Source organism: Oncorhynchus keta, chromosome 28 (assembly GCF_023373465.1).
Source record: "Oncorhynchus keta strain PuntledgeMale-10-30-2019 chromosome 28, Oket_V2, whole genome shotgun sequence".
NCBI lineage: Eukaryota > Metazoa > Chordata > Actinopteri > Salmoniformes > Salmonidae > Oncorhynchus > Oncorhynchus keta.
In genome coordinates, this window is record NC_068448.1 from 79,844,723 (window position 1) to 79,856,728 (window position 12,006).

General features: G+C 44.7%; 1 protein-coding gene, 2 long non-coding RNA genes, 1 other non-coding gene and 3 pseudogenes across 5 annotated transcripts; all 7 read right to left on the reverse strand.

Annotated features, from left to right (window-relative positions):
- Window positions 1-1,195: 1,195 nt before the first annotated feature.
- LOC118377915 (60S ribosomal protein L7-like) lies at window positions 1,196-9,200 on the reverse strand. Its single transcript, XM_052484127.1, has 7 exons — window positions 9,059-9,200; window positions 8,428-8,527; window positions 7,823-7,989; window positions 7,182-7,319; window positions 5,839-5,948; window positions 2,292-2,510; window positions 1,196-1,260 (listed from the first exon to the last, which is right to left on the reverse strand). The coding sequence occupies exons 1-6, from the start codon at window positions 9,070-9,072 to the stop codon at window positions 2,302-2,304; spliced, it is 738 nt and encodes a 245-aa protein (XP_052340087.1). The 5' UTR covers window positions 9,073-9,200; the 3' UTR covers window positions 1,196-1,260; window positions 2,292-2,301.
- Window positions 1,845-1,939, reverse strand: LOC118377918 (uncharacterized; annotated as a pseudogene).
- Window positions 2,940-3,734, reverse strand: LOC127912950 (uncharacterized). The gene is made up of 4 exons (XR_008084219.1): window positions 3,689-3,734; window positions 3,197-3,224; window positions 3,059-3,086; window positions 2,940-3,005 (listed from the first exon to the last, which is right to left on the reverse strand). It is a non-coding gene; the product is annotated as an uncharacterized LOC127912950 (long non-coding RNA).
- On the reverse strand, window positions 4,235-4,329 carry LOC127913274 (uncharacterized; annotated as a pseudogene).
- On the reverse strand, window positions 7,409-7,504 carry LOC127913273 (uncharacterized; annotated as a pseudogene).
- On the reverse strand, window positions 8,162-8,254 carry LOC118377917 (small nucleolar SNORD12/SNORD106). Its single transcript, XR_004824355.1, has one exon. It is a non-coding gene; the product is annotated as a small nucleolar SNORD12/SNORD106 (small nucleolar RNA).
- A 695-nt stretch (window positions 9,201-9,895) lies between the features above and the next one.
- On the reverse strand, window positions 9,896-11,543 carry LOC127912953 (uncharacterized). Of its 2 annotated transcripts, none has more exons than XR_008084225.1 (3): window positions 11,392-11,543; window positions 10,904-10,953; window positions 9,896-10,339 (listed from the first exon to the last, which is right to left on the reverse strand). It is a non-coding gene; the product is annotated as an uncharacterized LOC127912953 (long non-coding RNA). The 2 variants fall into 2 exon arrangements; XR_008084226.1 differs by lacking the exon at window positions 9,896-10,339 and adding an exon at window positions 10,439-10,653.
- Between the last annotated feature and the right edge of the window lie 463 nt (window positions 11,544-12,006).

The following is a 12,006-nucleotide window of genomic DNA, read 5'->3' on the forward strand; positions in this document are numbered from 1 at the left end:
TTGTTTACACGTGCCTATTCCTCTTTGTTGATATTTGTTAATAAAATATTAGTTTTTCATGTCCCTTTGGTGGAACAGTCAGTGATTGCACATTGGCTAATAGAACAGATGGTAGAGACAGGTTATCCACCAGACTCTCTCACAAGGCACCCTGATCTCCACCCCCTGTATTTCCTTCATGTGAATGATGGTGATTTGGGCCTGGTCTGGGGGCAACATTACATTATCCCGTCCGACTCCTTAAAGCAAAACAAAAATCCTTTGTCCAGTTAAGAGTAATCGTTGTTCTGATGTCCAGAAGCTTTTTATCCACAGCATCAACAAAGTAAAGAATAAGTTAATGTGAAACACCACAAAATAGCACAATTGGTTAAAACAGCAGTCTTTGGGCACCAACCAATTAACATGCAGAATTTGTTTTCAGTAACTCTAAATCCCCATCATAGAGAACCCAAGCAGACTGGTTAGGCTTCAGTGGTCCCCAACTGTGAAGCCTGTTGAATCTTAATATTAATCACCTCAATTACAGCGACGGTCCCCAGTCCGTTTCAAGCCATGTTTCTCCTGGTGTCATGACAATGCTAATGAGCCGAGGCCACATGTTTTATTTTTACCTTTCAGTTAGGTATATATATACACTTTTGGCACCACGTTTCAATAAACATCTTTGCATTCAAGCCTTAGTTTCGGATCATTTTTCACACGTGGATCTCTCTTCTAGTGGGACAAAACCACACATTTTAAAGTGACCCCCCCAAGCACAAGGTGCACCTATGTAAGGATCATGTTTAATCAGCTTCTTGTGGATGGATTATATTGGCAAAGGGGAAATGGTCACTTACAGGAATGTAAACAGATGTGTGCACTACATTTGAGTAATACGGTTTTTGTGCACTTGGAAAAAATGTCTGGAACTTTTTTAATATTGGCTCATGAAACCCAACACTTCACATGTTGTAATAATATTTGTGGTCAGTCATAACACAGGTTAAAATTAAACTCAAATGACCCAAAAATGTAAAATACATTTGAAATGTGGTTTGATTGTACAGCATCAAAATTTACTTGAATTCCAGGTCCATCTACAAATGTATATAATTGCAGAATTAATATTGATAAAAATCATAGAGCACAGTGGATTCTACACTAGATGGCAGCAGCACCACGACCACAAAATAATGATTTCAGACCAGAGTTCGTCAAACCCGTTTCTTTTGAGTTTTTTTTTATTGTACAGAGCTCAGAATCCCGTGGAAAAACCTGAAAGAAAGAAATTCACAACATGAATAACAGAAAACAAAACATTTTTTTATTTATTTTATTTACAGCAAATAAACATTTCCAATAGTTTGTCAGATTTACACAAAAAAAATACTAAAAGACTTCAGAAATCTCATCAAGGGTTTCCTTGATGCCACGCAATAACAAAAATAATTATAATCCCAGTTTCACTTTTAGGATGTTGATTCATCTTTGGTAACAGGTTAAACTAGTGTGCCGTAAACCAGCTGCTTTTAGCGGGACTGAAACTAAAGTAACATCCCAAAGGGCACCTTAGAGAGGGCCCAATAGGGAGCCCATAGACGACACCGCCTGGGATGCTGGGAAATAAACAGGACAAACTACTCTACAATAAATAATGTGCGGTTGAAAAATACAATGGATTTTTAAAAAAATTGTTATTTATTTATTTCAACACTGAGCCTGGCCGTTTAAACCAGAGAATTCATAACAGTTCCCCATCGAAATAGGAAATGGGATCTCGGTGGAATTACAACCGGGTCCAGCCGGGTCCAGAATTACCAGGTTTTCACTTCAGATTTGGAGTGCCAGTAGTAGTTCACTTTGTGGTTTCAGACAAAATTGGCTATTTTTTTTCAGACTGGTTTCACCAGAGTCGATAAGACGGGGAAAAAAGTTGAGCATCATTAACCACATTTCGTAAACTAGAAACTGGACACTTAAGTAGAAAATAATGACTTTCAAAAAGTATTTTGGGGGGTTGAATTGGACCGAGCTGAGAAACTGTCCCCTGAGACTGTCCTGATGCTGGAGCGACACTGAAACACCCAATTCAGCCAATCGAGATCTTGCCGATTCCATAAAACGTAAGGTGGAAATTGTCTCGCCTACTCATCTTCAGGACCTGCGTTTACTGACATCAGGGTTGCGTCCCAACACTAGATCATTTTAATAACTAACTGGTTGATAAGCCGAAATCAGGCTAGAACACAGAGGTGGGTAGCTCCCCAGGAACGGGAGTTGAGAGCCCCCCGGAACAAATGTCTCACCATCACTTCTCTAGTTCATCCTCCTGACGAGTCTGTTGATCTGGTCTTCCCTGTTTCCAGCGTCGCCTCCCTCCACAAAGTGAGTCGTCTTCTTGTTCATGCCGCCGCGGGGTGTGGATAGTTTGAAGGGCCACAGGAAGTTGTTGGCAGGCTTGAAGTTCTTTCCGACCGTGTAGATCTCGTGGATCAGGTCCTCCACGCAGATGATGCCGTATTTACCTGAGGGAGGGAGGGAGGGAGAGAGAGGGAAGAGGACAAAGCCAGAGTGAAGAGACGACACGATTCTTCAACGAGGAAATCTGCAGCTCAAACTACTAAACCTAGATAACAGTCTGTTTAGAAACCCTCTAATGGACAACAGTCTGTGTAGACTACCCTCTAATGGACAACAGTCTGTGTAGACTACCCCTCTAATGGATGACAGTCCGTGTAGACTACCCCTCTAATGGATGACAGTCCGTGTAGACTACCCCTCTAATGGATGACAGTCTGTGTAGACTACCCCTCTAATGGATGACAGTCCGTGTAGACTACCCCTCTAATGGATGACAGTCTGTGTAGACTACCCCTCTAATGGATGACAGTCTGTGTAGACTACCCCTCTAATGGATAACAGTCTGTGTAGACTACCCCTCTAATGGACAAGTCTGTAGACTACCCTCTAATGGACAAGTCTGTAGACTACCCCTCTAATGGATAAGTCTGTAGACTACCCTCTAATGGATAAGTCTGTAGACTACCCTCTAATGGATAAGTCTGTAGACTACCCTCTAATGGATAAGTCTGTAGACTACCCTCTAATGGATAAGTCTGTAGACCACCCCTCTAATGGATAAGTCTGTAGACCACCCCTCTAATGGATAAGTCTGTAGACCACCCCTCTAATGGATAAGTCTGTAGACTACCCTCTAATGGATAAGTCTGTAGACTACCCTCTAATGGACAAGTCTGTGTAGACTACCCCTCTAATGGACAACAGTCTGTGTAGACTACCCCTCTAATGGACAACAGTCTGTGTAGACTACCCCTCTAATGGACAACAGTCTGTGTAGACTACCCCTCTAATGGACAACAGTCTGTGTAGACTACCCTCTAATGGACAACAGTCTGTGTAGACTACCCTCTAATGGACAACAGTCTGTGTAGACTACCCTCTAATGGATAACAGTCTGTGTAGACTACCCCTCTAATGGATAACAGTCTGTGTAGACTACCCCTCTAATGGATAACAGTCTGTGTAGACTACCCCTCTAATGGATAACAGTCTGTGTAGACTACCCCTCTAATGGACAACAGTCTGTGTAGACTACCCCTCTAATGGACAAGTCTGTAGACTACCCTCTAATGGACAAGTCTGTAGACTACACCTCTAATGGACAACAGTCTGTGTAGACTACCCTCTAATGGATAAGTCTGTAGACTACCCTCTAATGGATAAGTCTGTGTAGACTACCCTCTAATGGACAACAGTCCGTGTAGACTACCCCTCTAATGGATGACAGTCTGTGTAGACTACCCCTCTAATGGATGACAGTCTGTGTAGACTACCCCTCTAATGGATAACAGTCTGTAGACTACCCCTCTAATGGATAACAGTCTGTAGACTACCCCTCTAATGGATAACAGTCTGTAGACTACCCCTCTAATGGATAACAGTCTGTAGACTACCCCTCTAATGGATAACAGTCTGTAGACTACCCCTCTAATGGATAACAGTCTGTAGACTACCCCTCTAATGGATAACAGTCTGTGTAGACTACCCCTCTAATGGATAACAGTCTGTGTAGACTACCCCTCTAATGGATAACAGTCTGTAGACTACCCCTCTAATGGATAACAGTCTGTAGACTACCCCTCTAATGGATAACAGTCTGTAGACTACACCTCTAACTGGATATCTAGGTCCATTAAATTAAACAGTATCCAAATGCAGTTACTTTTTCAATGTGGTTTCAGACAAATTGGCTTATTTCTTTTCAGACTGGTTTCACCAGAGTCGATAAGATGGGGAAAAAAGTTGAGCATCATTAACCACATTGTGTATAAGTTTATACAATGGGAGTAGAGACATCCTAGCTTAGCATTTAAAACTGGTGTTCACTTCTCAGAGATAGAGGTGTAGATGGTATCTATCCATCCAGTCCCATACAGGACTTCTCAGAGATAGAGATGGTATCTATCCATCCAGTCCCTTACAGGACTTCTCAGAGATAGAGATGGTATCTATCCATCCAGTCCCTTACAGGACTTCTCAGAGATAGAGATGGTATCTATCCATCCAGTCCCTTACAGGACTTCTCAGAGATAGAGATGGTATCTATCTATCCAGTCCCTTACAGGACTTCTCAGAGATAGAGATGTAGATGGTATCTATCCATCCAGTCCCTTACAGGACTTCTCAGAGATAGAGATGGTATCTATCCATCCAGTCCCTTACAGGACTTCTCAGAGATGTAGATGGTATCTATCCATCCAGTCCCTTACATGACTTCTCAGAGATAGAGATGGTATCTATCCATCCAGTCCCTTACATGACTTCTCAGAGATAGAGATGGTATCTATCCATCCAGTCCCATACAGGACTTCTCAGAGATAGAGATGGTATCTATCTATCCAGTCCCTTACAGGACTTCTCAGAGATAGAGATGTAGATGGTATCTATCCATCCAGTCCCTTACAGGACTTCTCAGAGATAGAGATGGTATCTATCCATCCAGTCCCTTACAGGACTTCTCAGAGATGTAGATGGTATCTATCCATCCAGTCCCTTACATGACTTCTCAGAGATAGAGATGGTATCTATCCATCCAGTCCCATACAGGACTTCTCAGAGATAGAGATGGTATCTATCCATCCAGTCCCATACAGGACTTCTCAGAGATAGAGATGTAGATGGTATCTATCCATCCAGTCCCATACAGGACTTCTCAGAGATAGAGATGGTATCTATCCATCCAGTCCCTTACAGGACTTCTCAGAGATAGAGATGGTATCTATCCATCCAGTCCCTTACAGGACTTCTCAGAGATAGAGATGGTATCTATCCATCCAGTCCCTTACAGGACTTCTCAGAGATAGAGATGGTATCTATCCATCCAGTCCCTTACAGGACTTCTCAGAGATGTAGATGGTATCTATCCATCCAGTCCCTTACATGACTTCTCAGAGATAGAGATGGTATCTATCCATCCAGTCCCATACAGGACTTCTCAGAGATAGAGATGGTATCTATCCATCCAGTCCCATACAGGACTTCTCAGAGATAGAGATGTAGATGGTATCTATCCATCCAGTCCCATACAGGACTTCTCAGAGATAGAGATGGTATCTATCCATCCAGTCCCTTACAGGACTTCTCAGAGATAGAGATGGTATCTATCCATCCAGTCCCATACAGGACCGGCAGCCCAATTCAAATCTTTGTCCACCGATTGACCGTTTAACCAACCAGATGAGCTCTTTGCCAATAATTGGGCAAAAGATGAGAATTGGACTGCCTGTGGAAAAAAAAACACAGCTGTACAGAAGTAGCGGGAAAAAAGTATACCCAGGGCCTTCTCGATCAGGGCGTTGTCCGTGAGGGCGATGCGCTGCTTGGTCATCCTGCCATGGCCACGCTTGTAGATCAGCTCACGCACAGACTTCAGGTTGGGGTACCTGGGAGACACGACCAACAAACACGATCAGTTATGTACTTAACACCTAGCTTATGGTTGCCATTTTACTCATCTTCATTCAAAATATATATATTATTTTTTATTTTTTTTCGGGAGCTTTGAGACAACAACTGAAAAGCGTTAAACTAATGACATGTATTTGCTACCACTCGTCAAACCAGTGAAAAATTCCTGCACCAAACAAACAACGGGTCCTTTATACCGGGCCACAGAAGACTGGTTTACTGCCGTTAGAGAGTGCCATTAGTAATATCTCATTGTGGTTTCAGACAAATTGGCTTATTTATTTATTTTTCAGGCTGGTTTTCACCAGAGTCGATAAGACGGGGAAAAAAAGTTGTGCATCATTAACCACATTGTGTAAAACCTCTGGGAAAATGACAGAAGTTTTCAAATCGTACCAACCTTACCTTAATCACTGGCAAATAAATCGATATATATTCAACAGAACACACAAAATATGGACGGGGGGATTCAAGTCCAAGCCCAGAGGTCCAGAGTGTTGCTGGTTCTGTTCTACCGGAATCTAAATGCACCTACTATGTGTCCCAGGTCTAAATCTGTCCCTGATTAGGGGGGGGGGGGGTAAAAATGAGTGACACTGTACTTGTTACCCCGTGGAAGCGGGTGTCCACATTCAAGCAGATGGTCACGGCAGCCTTACCCCCAAGCGTCTTCCTAGTGAATACACCGTGGTAGTGATGTCAGTCTTACCCCCAAGCGTCTTCCTAGTGAATACACTGTGGTAGTGATGTCAGTCTTACCCCCAAGCGTCTTCCTAGTGAATACACCGTGGTAGTGATGTCAGTCTTACCCCCAAGCGTCTTCCTAGTGAATACACCGTGGTAGTGATGTCAGTCTTACCCCCAAGCGTCTTCCTAGTGAATACACCGTGGTAGTGATGTCAGTCTTACCCCAAGCGTCTTCCTAGTGAATACACCGTGGTAGTGATGTCAGTCTTACCCCCAAGCGTATTCCTAGTGAATACACCGTGGTAGTGATGTCAGTCTTACCCCCAAGCGTCTTCCTAGTAAATACACCGTGGTAGTGATGTCAGTCTTACCCCCAAGCGACTTCCTAGTGAATACACCGTGGTAGTGATGTCAGTCTTACCCCCAAGCGACTTCCTAGTGAATACACCGTGGTAGTGATGTCAGTCTTACCCCCAAGCGACTTCCTAGTGAATACACCGTGGTAGTGATGTCAGTCTTACCCCCAAGCGATGTAGGGCTCGGCGATCCTCAACATGTTGATGGAAGCCTTGTTCAGTTTGACGAAGACTCCGTTGAAGATCTGACGCAGACGCATGAGCTGGAGGACCTTGCGCACCTTGGGGCTGACACCGTTGATACTGAGGGGGGGGACAGGGAAAGGTCGTTACACTTGTGTTTTCAGAACAGTGTCAATAATCAATTTTTCAGTCCGCTTTAGTTTACACTCAATGTGGTTTCAGACAAAATAGGCTTATTTTTTTTCAGACTGGTTTCACCAGAGTCGATAAGATGGGGAAAAAAGTTGAGCATCATTAACCACATTGCGTAAACACGAGGTACCTATTACCCTACGAGATCTTGAGCCTGTCTGGTTTTCTGTTCTACCTCATAATTAATTGCATATCCTTGTGTACTAGATCTAAATCACGATCCTGATTGGGAAAAACCCCAGTGGAACTGGCTTAGAGACCCAGAGTTGAGTTTGAGAGGTGTAGACATCTACGTGACTGTAGATTTAACATTACGTGCATCTTTTTACCCAGCGCCTGAGTGAAAATGGTGAACAAGCCAATGAGAAAAGAGGCCACTCTGACACCGCCATTTAGCAGACACTTTTACCCCCCCAAAAAAATAAACTTACCCCCTGATCCTGATTACGAAGGCCAGCTTGGGCTCCGCTGGGACGTAGAAGTTCCCGACCTTGCGGGCCGTCCTCCCCATACGGATCTCACGCCGGTACATCTCCCTGTACTCCTTGTGGTACTTCTCAGCCCTCTTGTAGATCAGGTGCCTGGTCACCTTGCGAGTCTGGCGATACAGAACATCAAGTATGAATCAGAGCTGAGCTGGGGGGGTAACAGTGGAGTTACCTTCACAAGTTGTTTTATGCTTGAAGCAAATGTTTAATCTGATAGTGGATAGCTAAATATTACAACTGGGGGGGGGGGGCTTATTTAGGACATCGCCAGTAGTTTCTTTCAATGTGGTTTCAGACAAATTGGCTTATTTTTTCAGACTGGTTTCACCAGAGTCGATCAGATGGGGAAAAAAGTTGAGCATCATTAACCACATTGTAATAGAAGTCTGAATTTACAGGGGCATCCTTAAAACCAGTTACGGTTAAAGGCTATTTTCCCCAACAACCAGCAGTGGGCCAATGCCAGTACATCAACTACATATTCTATAACAGCGTCAACGTGGAAACCTGCTAGTTAACTAACTAACTAACTAAAAATAAAAACTTACTTTTTTTTCGGCAAGCATCTTCTTGATACGCATGGCCTTCATAGTGGCGAAGGCCTTCCGCCTTTTTAAGAGGCTCTCCGGGACCGCCGGAACCTTCTTTCTGCAACCCAGATTCAGAGGAACGTTTTTAGCCACATGGCAGTGTAATAGATTTGAATTCAACAAAATAAAATTAAAAAAAGAGAGAACTCATCATGTCAAGACTGCTAGCAACATCACCGCAAACTAGCCATTTCCCGAAACGTGAACCTGACTTGGTAACGTTAACTAGTTATCAAACGGACGGGGACAAATGCATTTTTTTTTCGTATTGTGGTGGACCAAACAGCAAAATAGTCAGAAAACATTCGCTACACCCATCGACAATATATCCGTAAAACTAAAGAGCCATGCATAATAACGTTAGCGTGAAACGTGCAGATGCATTCGCAAACCGGACGTGTTTTTTCTGCCCACATCCAATCATTCAAATAAACACAAATATCGTAGAGCAGAAAACGACATTCTCAACACTACTGATACGAACAACATGTTTGTTAAACAGTAGGTACACAATTTTATGTCAAATAACTTATGATATTTGTTAAATCGGCAGATGGACTTAGATTCTGGCAGAGCACAAATCACTCACTCTGCGTCCGCCATTGTGTCCACCGAGAAAGAGAATGTCTCTGGTGCGCATGTGTGAGTTAAAGGTTGAAGGACACCGGTCGTTGTCTATTAAACTGCCTGAACAGAATTAGCTCCTGCCATTGATAAAGAAGACTGTATCCACTATATCACAGAGAGAGGGATTAGTTAGACATATATTTTAGTACATCTTCCAGTATATTTGATGGTTTTTTAAATACATTTTTTTATCTATAAATATTGTTTTATTTTACCATTTTAAAAAAAAACTTCTTTTTTTTTCTCAATAATATTAATTTACCAGAAATATAATATATAAATATATAACTGATGTGTACATGGTTTTAAAGGATTTTGGATGACTTCACTTTAGTTTCATAGCTTTAAATCAAACTGGCATTTTGTTGATGTTATTAACAAAAACAGTACAATCTTCATCAGCTCTTGTACAGGTACCACTTTTACAGCTAAGTTATCTTTACAATGTTTTATTTAACTAAAAAATTATTTACAATGACGGCCTAGGAACAGTGGGTTAACTGCCTTGTTCAGGGGCAGAACGACAGATTTTTACCTTGTCAGCACGGGATTCGATCGAGCAACCTTTCATTTACTGGCCAAACGCTCTAACCACGAGGCTACCTGCCACCTCTAACCACGAGGCCACCCTGCCACCTCTAACCACTAGACTACCTGCCTCCTCTAACCACTGGGCTACCTGCCTCCTCTCACCACTAGGCTACCTGCCTCCTCTAACCACTAGACTACCTGCCTCCTCTAACCACTGGGCTACCTGCCTCCTCTAACCACTAGAATACCTGTCTCCTCTAACCACTAGGCTACCTGCTGGTTATTAGTCCAACACTCTAACCACTAGAATACCTGCCTCCTCTAACCACTAGGCTACCTGCCACCTCTAACCACTGGGCTACCTGCCTCCTCTAACCACTAGGCTACCTGCCTCCTCTAACCACTAGGCTACCTGCCTCCTCTAACCACTGGGCTACCTGCCTCCTCTAACCACTGGGCTACCTGCCTCCTCTAACCACTAGGCTACCTGCCCCCTCTAACCACTAGGCTACCTGCCTCCTCTAACCACTAGGCTACCTGCCTCCTCTAACCACTAGAATACCTGCCTCCTCTAACCACTAGGCTACCTGCCTCCTCTAACCACTGGGCTACCTGCCTCCTCTAACCACTAGGCTACCTGCCTCCTCTAACCACTAGACTACCTGCCTCCTCTAACCACTGGGCTACCTGCCTCCTCTAACCACTAGGCTACCTGCCTCCTCTAACCACTAGAATACCTGTCTCCTCTAACCACTAGGCTACCTGCTGGTTATTAGTCCAACACTCTAACCACTAGACTACCTGCCACCTCTAACCACTAGGCTACCTGCCTCCTCTAACCACTAGGCTACCTGCCTCCTCTAACCACTGGGCTACCTGCCTCCTCTAACCACTAGGCTACCTGCCACCTCTAACCACGAGGCTACCTGCCTCCTCTAACCACTAGACTACCTGCCTCCTCTAACCACTAGACTACCTGCCTCCTCTAACCACTGGGCTACCTGCCTCCTCTAACCACTAGGCTACCTGCCTCCTCTAACCACTAGGCCACCTACCTCCTCTAACCACTAGAATACCCGTCTCCTCTAACCACTAGGCTACCTGCCTCCTCTAACCACTAGGCCACCTGCCTCCTCTAACCACTAGAATACCTGCCTCCTCTAACCACTAGACTACCTGCCTCCTCTAACCACTAGACTACCTGCCTGCTCTAACCACTAGGCTGCCTGCCTCCTCTAACCACTAGGCTACCTGCCACCTCTAACCACTGGGCTACATGCCTCCTCTAACCACTAGGCTGCCTGCCTCCTCTAACCACTAGAATACCTGTCTCCTCTAACCACTAGGCTACCTGCTGGTTATTAGTTCAACACTCTAACCACTAGAATACCTGCCTCCTCTAACCACTAGGCTACCTGCCACCTCTAACCACTGGGCTACCTGCCTCCTCTAACCACTAGGCTACCTGCCACCTCTATACTCTAACCACTAGGCTACCTGCCACCTCTATACTCTAACCACTAGGCTACCTGCCACCTCTACACTCTAACCACTACCACTAGGCTACCTGCCTGGCTACCTGCCTCTACACTCTAACCACTAGGCTACCTGCCTCCCTCTAACCACTAGGCTACCTATACTCTAACCCACCTCTATACTCTAACCACTAGACTACCTGCCTCCTCTAACCACTAGGCTACCTGCCACCTCTATACTCTAACCACTAGGCTACCTGCCACCTCTATACTCTAACCACTAGACTACCTGCCTCCTCTAACTACTAGGCTACCTGCCACCTCTATACTCTAACCACTAGGCTACCTGCCACCTCTATACTCTAACCACTAGGCTAACTGCCACCTCTACACTCTAACCACTAGACTACCTGCCACCTCTATACTCTAACCACTAGACTACCTGCCTCCTCAAACCACTAGGCTACCTGCCACCTCTACACTCTAACCACTAGGCTACCTGCCTCCTCTAACCACTAGGCTACCTGCCACCTCTACACTCTAACCACGAGGCTACCCTGCCACCTATACCCTCTAACCACTAGGCTACCTGCCACCTCTATACTCTAAAAACTAGGCTACCTGCCACCTCTACACTCTAACCACTAGGCTACCTGCCACCTCTACACTCTAACCACGAGGCTACCTGCCACCTCTACACTCTAACCACCAGGCTACCTGTCTCCTCCACACTCTAACCACTAGGCTACCCTGCCATCTCTACACTCTAACCACTAGGCTACCTGCCGCCTCTACACTCTAACCACTAGGCTACCTGCCTCCTCTACACTCTAACCACTAGGCTACCTGCCGCCTCTACACTCTAACCACTAGGCTACCTACCTCCTCTACACTCTAACCACTA

Coding starts and splice junctions, on each gene's coding strand:
- LOC118377915 (XM_052484127.1), bottom strand. Junction 7,990..8,427: donor AGATGCTTGCCGAAAAAAAA/GTAAGTTTTTAT, acceptor CTGTATCGCCAG/ACTCGCAAGGTGACCAGGCA. Junction 2,511..5,838: donor CCTGATCGAGAAGGCCCTGG/GTATACTTTTTT, acceptor TCCCTCCCTCAG/GTAAATACGGCATCATCTGC.